At 43.2% G+C, this 16,840-nt stretch overlaps 3 protein-coding genes across 6 annotated transcripts; 1 reads left to right on the top strand and 2 right to left on the bottom strand.

Annotated features, from left to right (window-relative positions):
- Positions 1-897: 897 nt before the first annotated feature.
- On the bottom strand, positions 898-5,217 carry arpin (actin related protein 2/3 complex inhibitor). The gene is made up of 6 exons (XM_079743516.1): positions 5,075-5,217; positions 4,907-4,982; positions 4,145-4,277; positions 2,655-2,864; positions 2,022-2,179; positions 898-1,395 (listed from the first exon to the last, which is right to left on the bottom strand). The coding sequence occupies exons 1-6, from the start codon at positions 5,161-5,163 to the stop codon at positions 1,387-1,389; spliced, it is 675 nt and encodes a 224-aa protein (XP_079599642.1). The 5' UTR covers positions 5,164-5,217; the 3' UTR covers positions 898-1,386.
- An 849-nt stretch (positions 5,218-6,066) lies between these two features.
- On the bottom strand, positions 6,067-8,681 carry fam169b (family with sequence similarity 169 member B). 4 transcript variants are annotated; one of them, XM_079743513.1, is made up of 7 exons: positions 8,485-8,681; positions 8,127-8,366; positions 7,828-7,933; positions 7,620-7,705; positions 7,098-7,260; positions 6,461-6,643; positions 6,067-6,320 (listed from the first exon to the last, which is right to left on the bottom strand). In XM_079743513.1, the coding sequence occupies exons 2-7, from the start codon at positions 8,262-8,264 to the stop codon at positions 6,166-6,168; spliced, it is 831 nt and encodes a 276-aa protein (XP_079599639.1). In that variant the 5' UTR covers positions 8,265-8,366; positions 8,485-8,681; the 3' UTR covers positions 6,067-6,165. The 4 variants fall into 4 exon arrangements, with proteins under 4 accessions (XP_079599639.1, XP_079599638.1, XP_079599637.1 ...); XM_079743512.1 differs by having other exon boundaries at positions 8,494-8,681; XM_079743511.1 differs by having other exon boundaries at positions 8,127-8,681.
- A 139-nt stretch (positions 8,682-8,820) lies between these two features.
- Positions 8,821-15,736, top strand: ldhd (lactate dehydrogenase D). Its single transcript, XM_079743508.1, has 11 exons — positions 8,821-8,980; positions 9,130-9,242; positions 9,413-9,554; positions 9,826-9,967; positions 10,487-10,646; positions 10,838-11,037; positions 11,393-11,521; positions 11,685-11,812; positions 12,772-12,862; positions 13,828-13,939; positions 15,014-15,736. The coding sequence occupies exons 1-11, from the start codon at positions 8,849-8,851 to the stop codon at positions 15,177-15,179; spliced, it is 1,515 nt and encodes a 504-aa protein (XP_079599634.1). The 5' UTR covers positions 8,821-8,848; the 3' UTR covers positions 15,180-15,736.
- The last annotated feature ends 1,104 nt before the right edge of the window (positions 15,737-16,840 follow it).

Genomic DNA, 16,840 nt, shown 5'->3' with positions numbered 1-16,840 from the left:
CTATATTTTTGTCAGACGCCAATACACTGTTTTACTTGGCAATACATGAATGCAATTTCATGCTGTCATCAATGATTCCAGGATGCTTAAATTGAGAGGATGAACCTACGCTGAGGGATCAATTATTTATCTATATTCTATATTTGGACCACAGGTGGAAGTCCAGCTTTATCTATAAAGAGTCATAATTTGTCAGAATTCATTGAGAAAATTATACATTTAAAGTGGCACAAAGTAAGATTTTGTTTGTTGAAGAAATTAGTATAACATGTAGCAATGCTGAAATATTTGTTTTTGTGTCTGCACATACTGAGGTTAATAATAAACCTGCACTTATCACTGTCATTAAATACACGCCTAGTGCGGTTATCACTGCCTATTTTTGTACTTTTGAAAGATATCTAGCTAGCTACATTTTCTAAGTAATTTCTCTTAAATCAAGCAGAAATCAAGACATAACGGTACTTTTTTATTGCAATAAAAAATGTTTAGTAGCAATGAAAACAATGTGTTAGAATGATGAACTAAATGGAAGAATTGGGTATAAATTTTTTTTTATAAAAGAAAATGATATGCAAGAATCTAGAAATGTTGTTCATAATGAAGTCAATACAAATGTATATCTATGATGTATATATTTCAATGTTCAATTAGTCTATGTAGGATTGTTTCAAAACAGCAATTATAAACCGCGTAACATCTTTTCACATGTGGAATTAAAAGCACCCGTTGCTGTTGATTCTCCACTAATCTTTCCCTGTGTTTCTATTTAAAGATTGGCTTATAGCCCGTTACAATGTTTAGTGCCTTATAAAGCTTCTATTTATAGCTTCTTCCGGAAATTGTATTATTATTAAGAAACTTGGTAGTTCTCAGTGATGGTGTTGCATAGATGAGTATGTTTCAATGTTTTATGTTTTATTACAGATTTATTAGTATTTTTTAACTTAATTTATATATTACAATGAATATGATTTCTACGATGCATATAAAAACGTTAACAATTCCACAACAGTTTCATAAATGTTCTCCCTTTCATGGCTTTGCTGTCTGGGCTTCCAGTCAATGTTATCTGTGTTTCTCTTTATGGAATGCCGAAAAATGTAATTGAATGGGTCCCATCATTATTGCACCGGGTACAACCCACAATACAACCTGAAAAATAACTCGGGGGAGGAGACAGTGGAGCTGACAACCATGAACCCAACCTCTTATCATGCTGAAGCCTAATCAAACAAAGTCTTTGTTTAAAAAGACAGTTGATTTGGCTGGAGGGAGTGAATCAGTGAAAGATCCAAATACTTGTCGAAAGATACAGAGGAGTGTCAGCCAGCGCTCCACGAGGAACTAGAACAACAGGGAAAGGCTCATGCTTGTATTTCTGCTTCATTCATCCTGGGAAACACAAAGCACAAAGAAAGGTCATGTTGTGGACTCAGGGGCATAACGTGCAGAAAACCATTTCACAGTCCCATCAGCTTTCCCCACATATTTGCAGCTGTATATCATACAGCTACACACTCAAACTGTTAAATACTGAGGGAATATTCAATGATGTCCATATGTTAAATATACACTAGTGTGTTGCTTTAAAAAATAAAACATGGGAAATAGACCCTTTTCATAGGAGTGTCATTGTAGGACAAACATGTGTCTCACATAACGCTTATTATGGGTTTGCTCCGTATAATGTACCAGGGCATAGGTAGTAGACGAAACTAGTTAAGATAACACACAATCGGAAAAACACACAATCGGAGTTTTGATGCACATTGAGGAAACACCTGCCTACCTACCCAAGGTTAATGTAGGGTACCCCTGTAAACACCTGTGTTAACCTCGCTATGATCGCTCTGGGAAAAGTGTCCCTGGACATGTTGACCACACCAGCGTAGTGGTCTACCACCTGTGAACTGGTGTATAAAGTATCAGACTCATAATCATTGTTATGAGCATCACATGGTCTGTCCTTCGATCACCACTGTGAAGGGGTCAGATTGAAGTCATAAGGTTGTGTTTACCCATTCGTCCTCCTCGGCCCCCTGTCCCTCTCCGCTGTTGCTCTGAACACCAGCTGCTTTGTTGGCCATGATTTTGTCCGTCCATGATGCGCCGGCATTTTCATCTCCAGCAAAATTGCACTTTGTTACATTACCGGCGTCCACCTGGGCTAACGAGACTGGAAGCACAGATTGAAAACAGCGGTCAGTTACGTAACAGATTACAATTGCATTCGATTGTGACCATCGCAATGGTTTCCCAACCGGGGGTCAATTCCACCATTCAATTTAAAACAGGTTTTCAGTCTAAGATCAAACTTTATGCCTTCCCCGGGGTAGGATTGCGATTGCAGAATAGTGAAAGCAAGATCTAATAAAAAGGTTTGAAACCACTGTTTTACAGAATTGCTTTGTCTGGCTTTAATCTAACATTTAAATTTGAGGCTGTTCAGTGTTAATTACGGCTCAGATAAGTTAGGTGAACCTATGCTAAGGGAAAACTCAAAGGAGTTCAAATCTGTCAGTAGGACTTCATAAAATGGTCAGGTCGATAGGTTGGGATGTTTTTTTGTGTTTGTTAACAAACGAAAAAAAAAAAGCACAGAACAGTAACAGTAAGACACGTGGAAAACCAAGGAAGACCTTTAACCTTACAGATGAAAGGGCTGTTTCCTCTGGTCTTGAGGCGTACCTCCTGGCCCACCTCCAGCTCTGTGTTCTCCATCTGGGCCTCAGGGTACCAGAAGGCCACGGCGCCGCCGCTGGGTGTGTGCCTGCTGGTTATCTCCACCAGCTCTGCCTGGTTCACCATGGCCGCCAGCTGTTGCTCCGTCAGACGGTCCGACTCCCCTTTGGCCTCCGTCTCTGCACAAAGGGACACATACCGTTACATTTCGGTATGCAGTCGGATGCTTTTATCCAGAAGCCACTGACGAGTGAATTCAGATGCATGTCATTAAGGAGCAATGAAGGGTTAAGCATCTTGCTCTAGAATACCGAGGTAGGTTGTGGACGTTGGGAGTAAACACCCTAGCCACTACTAGCTATCGTTCCCACGTATTTTATTTTTTTGGGAGCCTAGCAGGTTTAGGGATAGGGAAGTTTGGCAGCCCAGAGGAGAAGCTTGGTCATGGGCTGTGTCCGAAATCGCTCACTACTCGCTATAAAGAGGCCGCCGTTTTGTAGTGCTGTCCAAATATATAGTTTGAATCATAATACACTATTTAGTGGAACGATCGTTTCCCACAATGCATCGTGAAAAGTAGTGTACAACCGACGGTCACCAAACACAGACAAGATCAGAAATAATGGATCCATGTACCTTTTTTAAATACAAAAGGGAAAAGCCTAGCATCATCTTTAACTTAAACATTTTCGACGTCTTGCCAGGGAAGCAAGAGCAGCATGACTCACTTTCCTCTGTCTAGTAATTCTGTTTCTTCCTTTAATTAAAAAATATTTAAATGATCAATGAACAAATAAGGAAAGATTGATATCGTGTGGCATTTCCCCAGAGCTCTTAAAGGATATTTCAAGTATTATTAAGAAGTTTAAGATGGAGAATAGTTAAATAGGCACAAGACAAATCCATGAGTTGTGGCGTGAAAACATGTTGGGATATATGATTGGGATGAGCTGAGACGATGATCCCATATGGGGAACGCATTGCGACACTGAACACCAGGGCCCTTTTTGAGCTTGTCATGGAAAAGGGGTCCTTAACTGGTGCGTGAACTTTGGACTGTTTTTGTAGACAAAGAGTATTGTGAAAACGTCCCCCTGGACAGACTTAAAATGATTAAATAGTTGGACAACGGATATTGGCAAAGCAAGAGGCGGTTCCGCCTTTACCTAGCCCCTACTCACAAACCCTGTCCTTGCTTTGTGCAGAGGATCCCACGCGGGAATTCTTTCAGTTAGTTTTTCTTCAGTCCCTTTCCCTGCATCATTAAAGAATATATTTACTGGCGTGTAGCACCATAAAGACTGTGTTTCAAACCAATCATCTGTCTGCTTCTTATTTTGAGGGCTCAGGGTTTGCATATCCTTCCAACTTCCTGTAGGCCTAATTATCTTTTAATTTTTAATTGTTGGTTGGCTGAACAACTTTCCTGATCAGTACTTAATAATCAATAATAACTTACTGAAGGAGGACATTAGGTAACCAGTGTTGACCTTCCTGGTATCACTGAAATTCGGCTCGATTTCCTTTCCACTGGGGTCAAACCTTCGCTGATGGATACGGGTTGGTTTGATGTACAATGCATAGAAACGCACCTGCCAATAATAAAACAGTAAGGGACAGTTAAAACATTAAATGCTCAGGGCTTTATGTGTGGGCCAAAGAGTCGATTTGGGTCCAGCAGTCCTGCTATATCAAAGCAGAACTTCTGGGGGCAGACGGTTCAGAGCCTTGGCCGGAAACTAAAAAATACATGGGGCGGAGTTACGCCTTTTTTCCTGTTTCTTGCTGAGATATTGTACCCAAAAGTACTAATTTGCCCATCTGTAAAGCCTTCAGTAGGGGATTTCAATGTTTTTTCCTACAGAAAGCCTTCTACACTATATAGGCACTTACTTATCACCCCTGCGATGTATAGGTTTTCCTATTAGATACCTTTAGTTCCTTGAGTTGTCGTTCTAGTCAATCAGACGACAAGTTAATAAATTCCCTGGATAGATTGACAAACGGATGGGTGCAGAAGAAAAGTTATATAGTGCAGGTTTAAAATAAAGTACCTTTTGTTGTTGCCAATGAGGAGTAAGTTCGCTGATTGGTTATAATCTTGCAATTTTAGGACATTTGTTTATGTTTTGCTTTAATGATGAAGGTGGAATACAGCACTCTACCATTGCCATACCCTATTTATTCTGACACTCAAGACAGCCTATCTATCAGTCCGTACCTTCTGATTATTGACGTCGGTAATAACATGTCGGGAGACATCCAGAAGCATTCCTTCGAGAAGGACCCCCGGCCCGCTGGCGACAAAGGCACACGTCGTTTTCATAAATAAGTAATTTCAGAGACTGGACGGTTTACGAAAACAAACTATGTTCGTCCGATTCCTTACCTGTCAGATGCAGGGGGCCAAATGCTGTCTATTTTATCATTATGGACAGGTTTATTTTGCAAGGACGTGTTATGATAAATTCTGCTCATTTTGAGATTAACTGGAGTTCTTCAAATGCTTCTGGAATTATCGTCCAACTTCCTAGTTTTACAACTTTAAGTGCGCTCGTTTTGTCAAACGCGGTTGGCCTGTAAACAAATTATTGTGTTGGTGAACAATTCTTCTTGGACTTGTAGATCACATTAGTTATCCCTTTAGCACACATTGCCTCTGTAGAAGGCCTATGCATGCATATGATGAATGATTGAACATTTATGGATAGTTACAATTAACAACCTCATAACTACATATAGTCAGACAGACTGCCACCTGATTTTGAACATGTGAGATCTTAAGAGCCTCAGAAATAATTATGTGTAGGCCTATATGTGCTTTGATTCAAAAATAAAAGAAATATTCAGAAAATAAATAAGGGATATTTTCTTCCTTAAATGCATAAAGGGGTTATTGTGACAATAAGTACTCATCTTCCAGTGCTTCCCTTGCCTGTGAACTTTGATGTTTGTGCAAGGGTCTTCTGAGACAGTTTGTACTTCCTCTGCTCGACTACATTAGTTCTGCTCCAACTTGTTAATGGTCGGCTTGCATCTCATGGTCGTAGTAGGAGTGCTTCCCTGTGTTCGGGGAGTCAGTGTGGGTTGTGGAGCAACATCCTGTGTCTGTTTTGTCTTTGAAAAGCTGCCATGGGCTTGGGACACCCGGGTTAATATGGTGGACAACTGATCCAGTATAGGAATGGATCCAGATCTTGTCAAGCCTCCGTGTTGGCCTCAATTTATTCTAGCCTCTGGAGAGGGCTTCAAGGACTAGTGACAATATTGAACAATCTCTCTTATTGTTACATTGCAAGTTCCATTTCATTGTTAATTTTGTGTAGAAAAAAACCCACACTTATTGCCTTGCCTATAAGGATTTATTCAAATTCTAACCGACCCAACGGATAACATTAACTTCTTGACCCCAAGTAATATAGTCAGTTGCTGCTAGTTCTGGCATGCATTACCTTCTTCTTATTTCCCTGACGACATTTCTTATAAACTTTTCACATTGTCCATACAGTGGGAGTAGCGTCCCAGTTGGATGTTCATCCAGATGTTGCGTCGCTGTTCCCACCCGCCCGGAGCCTCCATCACCTCATACAAGCGCTCCCTCTGTTCCTCATGTTGCTGCAGGAATTTCTTACACACTGAGACCACACATGTGTAGGAGTGAGGAAAGAAAATGAATGAGAATATTTCGTTCAAAAGATTAAGAATATTTTAGGTTTTTTAACTGCCATCTCAACGATAAAGAAACAATTTAGTTCCACTAGCACTCTGGACTGACCTGCCACCATACTGGGTGATAATGGAGAGCTTATCCCAACCACCTCCTCCCTTGGGAACAGAGAAAAGAATTCTGATAGCATCTGGAGTCCGAAGCCACGACCCCTCCAACCACGGCGAACCAGGGTTGTGTCCAACACTGGAAGCAGGTAGCTCTGAGCGGTCCAGCTGCCACACAGGCTGCCTGTGAAAAACCGCAGTCTCGCAGGTTATAAACAGACTCTTCTGTTCTGTAAGTTAGGATTACCAACAGACTCCTCTGTAGAAGTAAGGACTAACTAGACTCTTAAGTGGAAGTTAACATTAATCACAGACTCTGCTGTGGAAAGGAGTATTAACAACAGAAGCTTCTGTGGAAGTTATGTTTATTCACTGGACTAGGACGCCTTACTACACATTAATACAACCCAAACAAATCAGTTTGCTTTCGGTTCACGGGATCTCTGAAATGCGTTATTCAACATGTATTCTTTATAGTAGAACAATAATAATGAACTAAACTATGAACAGAAAATTATATATATATCCCCATTAGGACAAAAAATAAACAGTTTTGTCATTGTTGTTTAAGTACATAGCTGCCCATTTTTGCTCTATGTTTATTTTTTCTCTTTGATGAAAACCACACACAGACACACCTTTCTGTTTGAAAGTATAAAAGCCCACCGCCTGGCCATCCGTCCACAGCAGCTTCCCATGTTCAGTCCGGGGGTGAGGGGAAAACAGCCGGTCGATGGTAGGGAGCTTCTCAAGCACATGGGCCAGGACGAACAGGATGACCCTCTCCATAGCCGACTCCACCTGGGAATGAAACAAACATATCAGGGGAATGAAACCAAGCACAAAACAACAATTGTATTATCGTTATGAAGCTTAGTAATAACATAACATTCAGGAAAAAAGTGTGCTTTATTTTTACTATCACACACACACACACATAGAAACACTTCTTCCACTTTATTCACTGAAAGCTTTTGTATTTTGACTCAAAGTAATGACAAAATTAAATCAGAGACAAACACGCAAACTTGCTCGCACATGATGTACCATCTTGCACACATATGGATGTAGCACATACACACACACACACACACACACACACACACACACACACACACACACACACACACACACACACACACACACACACACACACACACCATCACAAGTCCAGCCCTGGATTTGCTGGTGGTCTTCGTCGCATCTTCAACTGAACACCATTTTCCATGCAGGTAGAGAGCCAATACTAATCCAGAAAATAATAGTTAGTACATACACATATGTTTCACACCCTGTGTATGTATGAAACAAATTCCTGCATCTGTATGAGTGAGTTACAACGTTTGCATGCTATTATATTGTGCATACAACCATCGTCTGGATCATCAGGTGGGTGAAGTGCCAACACAGTGCAGTCAGATGGGTCGTCAGGAAACATGTGTAATCTGCTCAAATTGCTTTCCTTTATAGCCACCTGGACAGAACAACTACTTGAGTTTATGAGTGAACTAGAATGTTACGTGTGTGAAGACAAAAAACAACTGTTTTCAGCAATGACAGCAATTTCTACTATATAACATGCCGCAATATTAGGCATTCACGACTAACGTTATAGACAATATTTTGAACAACGAAAGTAAGCTTGACCAATCTGGGCTGCGCTGCACCTTTGTGTGATGAATTGTTTCGAACCCTTCATGGTTTTCATTGCTGCTTGAATCAAGTGAAGACAAGTAGTCTTCGGAGGCCGATAGTAAATCATCATAATCCACAGATGGCAAGAGGTCTATCGGATACATGGCCATCGAGCGTCGTCAACAACCAGCATCAATCCAGGTGCTTAGTTTATAATATCAGAGAAAGTAGCAAACATTTCGGTGTAGACCTCCACCAGCCAATCTATAACCCTAAAACAATTAATTTAAATTGTTAGATGTTCAGAAGGTGATAATATACGGTATAACGTTACAACAATATGCAATATGCTATTTTCGGTTATTTCCTGCAAAACAACAGCAACTGTACTTGGCCAACCTCGCCGTCACTAGATGTGTAGCCTTTGAACTGCTGGAGAACCCAGGTAAACTTCTCCCTAGGTTAGCTCCACGAAGTTATTTAGGCTTAGATGAGGAAGCTCAGTTTTATAACAGTCAATGCATATTTTTCCTGAATAGACATTCGGGAATGTTCATTTGAACAACATTCGCACCGAACTTCCTTGTTCTTTCCTTCCCCTAATCGAGTCAATAGATGTGGCCTGAGCACCACCTGTCGTCGGTCAGGGGTATAGTTCTTGTGTTATAGTTCCATGGGAAGCTTTAAGCCCGCCCACTCCCATTATTCAACCGGAAGTACTTTAAACAGTATACCAGTTAATGTATAATCTTGAATGTCGCCGTTTGTCAATTTATTGAATAGTGCATGCACGATGCTCTTTACTGTGGCACGGACGAGACGCTTGCCCCAGTGCGTGTCACGTCTTTTGCAATGTCGCTACATTCAGAAAGAACGTATTCAAACTGTAAGATTGATTTTGTTACACCTGTCAGACTGTCTGCATGTACAATGTAGTGTACACTCATGAATTGCACCGTCACGTTACTGTTTGTAAACAACCATTGACCACCTTCCAATGTGAGTGTGCATTGCGTTGCTCTCATTCCTGTACAGAATGGGGGTTTGAAGAAGGCAATCTCTGCCTTCACATCTGTGTGTGGTGAAGATGGGGTCTCAACAGGTGAAACTGTCAGGGAACAACATGGCAGGGATGAGTCTGTTCACAGGTCAGACTTTCAAAACATTCTTGCATACTTTTCTATTGCTTTCACCTACAGATGTAATGGCGTGCCACACACCTTTATGTTCGAAACAAGTTCCTTGCATTATTTCGACAACCGTACCATAAATATGTATGTGTAAACTAAATGTATAAAAATACTGTGCTCCTGTACAGATGTCGCCCTCCAGATGTGGTTGTGTTTCCACGTTGTGTGGAGGAGGTCAGCGCCCTAGCCAAGATCTGTTATCGTCACAACCTTCCCATCATTCCCTTCGGCACCGGGACTGGTCTGGAAGGTGGCGTTGGCGCTTCAAAGGTAACAAAAGTCAAAGTTACCATATTATCAAGGCGATTGAGTCGGTGGCGTGTTTGTGTTCGGCGCAGCATGGTATGCAAGCTCAGTTTGGTGTCAACAGCAGAACATGGGACAGACCTCAACGACTTTACATTAACAGCAGCAATCAGACCAATAGTAATACACATGTATAAATGTGTCAAAACAAATTACAAAGTGTGTGGGTGCCAGGTACGTCTTTGTTAGTTTTTGTTATTGTGTTCAGGTACATATTGTCATGCGCTTCCCTCAGGGGGGTGTTTGTTTCAGCCTCAGGAAGATGGACCAGGTGCTTGACGTCCACCAGGAGGATTTTGACGTGACCGTTGAGCCCGGTGTGACTCGCAAGACCCTCAACTCCTACCTCCGAGACACTGGGCTGTGGTTTCCTGTTGGTCTGTTCTGCATTTACTGGTTATGAAATTTAGTCTATGAATGACTCACTCAGGGTTTCTCCAGAGCAGTATAATCAATGTTTTATAGCATGCCAGCCTCACTAGGGCTTTTCTAAGCCCCTTAAAGCGTTCTGTGGCACACTATTCAGTGATTTTCTTTTTATAAATCATGACATGTGTCAAGCATGTAACACAGCTATTGGCCAGTTTCCCAAGTATAGCTGGGGATGAAGAGCAATCAATGTAAATATAGAGTCTAAACAAGTAATTAGAAAGTCATTTGAGAGGAGTAATATGCCAATGACTGCTGAATGTCTATAAATACTCACACTATAAATATCATCATTCAGCCACTGAATGACTAAATTCAGTAACATTCAGCCACATTCAGTCCCTTTAATCCTAAGCTTCTTGCAGTGAACTCACATCCACCTCATTAAAGGTGGTTTCAAGGTATGGGGTCGGTGGAGCACAAGACAGTGAGTAGTTCTGCTGCTTGGCGGGGGTCTTATATTTCAGACCCTGGGGCCGATGCGTCCCTGTGCGGCATGGCGGCCACCAGCGCCTCTGGTACCAACGCGGTGCACTACGGGACCATGCGGGAGAACGTCCTGAACCTGGAGGTGGTCCTGGCCGATGGGACGCTGGTGCACACCGCGGGGAAGGGCCGGCGTCCCAGGTAGCCACGTGAACAACAAACACTCTGGAAGGCCTGATGGTCCAAGGCAAATTACAATCTTATTATAAAGCAGCAAAAACAAATGAGTTTTTGCTGCTTTTATAAATTGTATGTATATGAGTTGCACATTTTGGGTTGTAACTTCCCTGGTGCCTTGGTTCAGATCCCTCCTCTCTGTCTCATCCCTGCAGAAAGTCTGCTGCGGGCTACAATCTTACCAACCTGTTTGTGGGGTCGGAAGGCACGCTGGGCGTCATCACCAAGGCAACGCTGCGCCTGTATGGCATCCCGGAGGCCGTGGTGTCCGCCGTCTGCTCCTTCCCCTCGGTCCAGGCCGCCGTGGACAGCACTGTGCACGTCCTGCAGGCCGGGGTGCCCATAGCACGCATCGGTGAGGAGAGAGGGCTCATGGCTGGGTTAGGATTGGCTGGTGGTGTGGCGAGCAGGGACTTGGCTGGCAGGTGTTCTGAATGAGACCACAGGGTTGATGGTGACTTAATATTCCTAAATCTTACAGAGTAAGTAGGAGAATAGGATTCAATGACTGAGGGGTGTATTTTACCATTCAGGATCAAATTCCCAATAGTCCCAATGATGTTGCTCCGAATTATAATTTAATATTCATAATAATGGTTCACTATTTTAAATAGGTGCATAATATGTTTATTGACATGTGTTAATCTTGTCATGAGTTTAGCCAAATCTAAGACGTGTGCCCGTGTACATGCTATCTATGTCTTTTCTAGAGTTCCTGGATGACGTGATGGTAGATGCATGCAACAAGTTCAACTCTTTGTCCTACCCTGTGATGCCTACTCTCTTCCTGGAGTTCCACGGAACAGAGAACAGCCTTGACGAACAGGTACGCACTACAGGTGAGTGTGTAACTGTGTAAAAATTAGGAAAAAGGCAGTGACGAGTCATTTCACTGCAGACAGAATTTTGTTCATAAAATCACCTATATAAGAAAGTGAGATAGATACAAACGTGTGTGTGTGTATGTGTGTGTGTGGGGGGGGGGGGGGGGTAAATCCACAGAGGAGATCACGAGTGCCAACGGGGGGGCAGATTTCCAATGGGCCCGAGATGAAGGGACACGAGCCCACCTGTGGAAAGCCCGCCACGATGCCTGGTATGCTGCTCTGGCTCTCAGACCTGGTTGTAAGGTGAGTCACGTTCACACCCACTGGGTCAAAGGACAGTTTACAGAGTGTTGCCTCCTGATGTGGAGAGGGGGCACAGAGTTTAATTTCTGGGTCATGTAGGATATAGCATATGGGAGCAGACTGCGGGAAGCCTGACACGACAGCCGATAAATAAACCCTTGAATGAAGGAGAGATCGATGTTAGACATTTTATAAGCATGTCAAAGTGTTTCAGCCTGTGTCATCCATTTAAGCTGCTTAAAGTGATGTAACCGTCACTTTGCCCAATTCAATTTCTCCAATGGGGCCTCACTTCTGTATGGAGGAATATCATTTTTGACATATTAGATTATACTATAAAATGAATTAACCTAACCATGGTAATCTACCTGATGTCGAAGTCCATTAAAATTGATTATATGATCAGTCAACCACAAGCACTACTACTTGCGTAAGCACTACTTTACTTTTTTTTTTTTTATTTGCAGAAATAAAGGAATGTATTTAACTTCAATAAATGATTGGGAGGTGAACAATCATAGACAAATCCACAAAAACCTCAATCTAAATAAATCACACAAAGCTTAAACAGCTTGCCGTCCATTCTCTCTTGACAGGAGAATGGACGGTATAAAACTTGATTGGGCAACTTTCCCTGACCTGTAAATTAAGTTTGCATCAACACAAGTGAGAGACGAGACATTCAATTGCTTAAACTTGGTGATGCTTTCGGTGATATGCTGAGTGTTCGACTGACTGACCGAACAACACTTGTATCTTGGCATTAACACAAGGGCACCAGGAAACCACTGCCTTCTGATTGCCTTAATTTTCTAAATTCAACTTTCTTACTTAAAGGGCTGCTATTTTATCACTAAGTGCAAGTGTGATGAGCCATTACAAGCCATTTTTAAATCTGCCATGCCCTGGGACTCACGGTGTGTGTGTGTGTGTGTGTGTGTGTGTGTGTGTGTGTACAGGCTTATGCCACGGACGTGTGTGTTCCTCTATCCCGCCTGCCTGACATTATAGTTGAGACCAAGGAAGACCTGATCCAGAATGGACTCACAGGTACGAGGAACCAAAGATTATCATACATACTGAGCGACAAGCAACGCTATGATTATTTTTGAGGGTTATTGTTTTTGTGTTCAATCAGTTATGTGTTCGTAATTGATTGATGTGTTCATAATTGATGGCTGCCATAAACTAAACACCTATTATTAAACATATATGACTAGTATGTAACCACCGATACAGAATTGTATCAATCCTAGCTCACTAGAAGCTCACATGTAACCCCCCTCTTCCGAGACCTCCACTGGCTCCCTGTAATAGCTCGCATCAGATTCAAGATGATGGTACTGGCATACAAGGCAGTCGATGGAACTGCCCCTGCCTACCTCCAAGCATTAGTAAAGCCACACACCCCAGCTCGATCCCTCCGCTCAACTACCTCAGCTGGACGTCTGGTACCGCCATCGCTAAGAGCAAGCAAAGGTCGATCAGTGAAGTCACAACTTTTCTCTGTTTTGGGACCTCAGTGGTGGAACGAGCTCCCTACCGATGTCAGGATCGCAGAGTCGCTCACCAGCTTCCGCAAAAGACTCAAAACTCACTTGTTCAGAGTTCACCTCGACTCTGCATAGAAACCAATGCACAGCCACCATTGAATGTTGTACGTCCATGCACTTGTACATTGCACTTATTCAAGGTACTTAATTGTGTAGCATCTACAGTAGCTGCTATCGCTGCTTTACACGGGGAATGGGTTAGCCTAGCGATTTTAATACTTGCACTTGGTTCTATGAACCTCTTTACTGTACCGACAGCGATATATTGTTTCACTTCTTATGACAAATGTACTTATTGTAACAAATGCACTTATTGTAAGTCGCTTTGGATAAAAGCGTCTGCTAAATGCCCTAAATGTAAATGTAAATGTAGAAGCAAATGTTTGTTTTCCATTGTGTTTACCGTTTCGCTTTCGCTGGATGCTATCTCGGGTGACCGCACCCATCTCCCTCCCCTCCCAGGACCTATAGCTGGTCACGTAGGCGACGGTAACTTCCACTGCATCATGGTGTTGGACCCAGACGACTCCGACGAGGTCCAGCGGGTCCACCAGTTCACAGAGAGGCTGGCCAGGTAATGGGTCACCGTGAGCTCATGGCATTGCTTCCTTCTTGTCCTCCCTTCATTCTCTATCCACCCCAACAACCTCCCATGGAATTTGACTCTTTCTTGTTTGTATTTGTATCACTTAACCTATTTAAAACAAAACCTCATATAGAAGGTTGGTCTGTTTGTTTTGGGAACAGGGGGGGAGAGTGTTTAGTTTATAGGTCACCAAGTTGTTGGATCAATAAAAGCAACCTCACCCCTGGCAGGTGTCCCACCCAGCTAGTGTTTTCAACAAGGTGTGTGTGTGTGTGTGTGTGTGTGTGTGTGTGTGTGTGTGTGTGTGTGTGTGTGTGTGTGTGTGTGTGTGTGTGTGTGTGTGTGTGTGTGTGTGTGTGATTTTGCTGAGACTGCACCACTCTGAGGTGCCTGCTGGAAGGCGTCGGTGGAGCAATGGGATTTCGCCACACGGGTCGATAGTGCACCTTGTCGTTACATTATCACCATGACTGCCAGCGCACATTGATTACAGCACTGACACATGGCCTGCGGTGGGACACGTCAGAAGCCTGAGAGAGTTTCTGTCAGAGCGGCAGGGTCCACCCTTCCCTCCCATGCGGCCAGCCCAAATTGTAGGAATTATAAATAAACCTTTTTTGCTTTGCCTGCTGAAAAGCAGAAATTGCTGCGTGTGCTCAGGATTGGCTTGCAAGGGACCCTAGTGATACCGACACTTGTCTCTTTAGCAACTCTCTTTCCCCCTGCCAACGTCCTTGCAGAATCTACCCAACGCATGTCTAATCCTCTAGAAACTTAATTTGTTTGCCCTCTCCTGTCTCCTACATACTCATCAAGAAATAGACGGACAATCATTCAACCATATAAATTGATAATTTTTGTGTGGTATTAATTCCGGCCCCTCCCTTTTGACATTTTATTTTGGACCTTAAATAAGTACGATATTGATTACATTCTCTGACCATAATAAAACTCATTCCCTTGGGGCTAACGCCTTTATTTGCTCATAGTGAGACAAATCTATGATGAGCTTTATACAACCTCAAGCAGGCGCCCCACCGACCCTGTCCCTCCCACCTCCAGGCGGGCGCTGGCCCTGGAAGGCACGTGTACCGGGGAGCACGGCGTGGGCCTGGGGAAGAGGGCCCTGCTGCGGGAGGAGATGGGCCCCGGGGCCATGGGGGTCATGCAGAGCCTCAAGGAATCCCTGGACCCCAAGAACCTGATGAACCCTGGGAAGGTCCTATAAAACTCTGCCCTGTTTTACTGGTGATTCAAGCACAGAGGGTGGGCTGAGGGTTTCTATGCCGTTATTTCATGTGTGGGTTAAACATGAGCGCTCTTTCTCTTCCTCTCGCTCTCTTTCTTTTTCTCGCTAATTTGAGTTTTGTTGAATTAGATGTAATTTATGAAATATTTGATCCATCCACTTCTGATCATTTTGTTTTTTAGGATCATGTTTTTCTGTTGTATCCTTCTTATTTAACTGGTTATTATTACGGTACTACTTTGTGAGAAAACACTGTCATACTGGTGTCGACTTGCAGTACAACGGCGGCTTGTAATAAATAATTGGGCTTGCATAAATGGTCAAACAACGTCTTGTAGACTGAAGGGATATGGTGCAATACGTATATGAGCCAGCAGGGGGGAGCAGTGCGGAGTTTTTATCGGTCAGATCAGGTCACTAAGGACAAACTCATTCTTAAAGTTGTCATTCGGATTATATGCAGCCAAATACTATAAATTCATTCTTTTTTCTTTCTTTTTTGTTGTAAAATGTTTGTTCAATTTGACACGAAACAAAAATAATAAAAAAATACCTCAATCATATTTCTCATATTTCTGTTGTTTTGGAGTAAAAACAGTAACATCATTATGATACCCCTCCATGAATGGGACCGATAGACATACTGAATCACGGTCAGCTGTTGAATAAGAAACATAAATAAGGTCTTTCGTGTAGGCCTTCGCTTGTAGGCAATAAGGTATCAGGTTTATTATGAGGGTAGACACGGCACCATTTATAGATTGGGCTACAGCGGATATTACGCCTACAGACGCACTTACTTGGCCATAGTTTTGCTTATCGGGTAGCACTAGGGCGGCTGCAGCAACCTGCGCAAATCAACTTTTATTCACTAAAATACTAAAGCCTCAGCCACCCAAGCTAATATAGAGACGCAGATAAGATTACACCCAGTTAGGCTAATCCTACACCAAATATGCCAAGCTTGTAATCCCAATTATTTCTCAAATGATAAAAAGAGAAAAGATATCTGTGATATATGCCTAATGCTCATAACCGTCTACACGAAAGATGATGCGTCGTTGGAGTAGCCTAATGTTTCCTCAAACAGTAAAATCAAACGGTGTGCTCTCCCTGCTGTTCACATTGTCTCCGTATATTTCTTGTGTATTAATGATCTGAGTTTGCGCACTGGACGCCTCCATTGTCTCGCCAGCAGTACCCGCGGCGGCGCGGGGCGCGGGAGCGAGAGCGCGCTGATTTGAGAACGCAGGGGAGCGGCGTAGTCCTACAGTGACCCGAATCAACGACAGACGACAACGGGGGGTGGGGGGGAATCCGAGGGACATACGACAGGAACAACAACAACAACGACGACGACGTTCGGGATCGCAATCGGCCAGCGATCGACATCGGCGGTCCTCCAGCAACAGTTGTCGGAGGACGGCTGAGATCTGCTGAAGGGAAAGCCACCAACACACGGTAGAGGAGAACTGGGCGCACATTGCGGTTATACGACTGGATGTGTTGTGCTTGTCATCCCGGCTGCTTGTGTTGTGGATCTGAGGAGGCTGTGCCCTGTCATTCGCGAGCGGTACAAACGTGTTGCTGCGTGCAGCTGCCGACACGATACACACACACACACACACACACACACACAC

The sequence above is a fragment of the Pollachius pollachius genome (assembly GCF_949987615.1).
Source record: "Pollachius pollachius genome assembly, chromosome: 9".
NCBI classification, from domain to species: Eukaryota; Metazoa; Chordata; class Actinopteri; order Gadiformes; family Gadidae; genus Pollachius; species Pollachius pollachius.
This window is presented reverse-complemented; position numbering and strand designations above follow the sequence as displayed.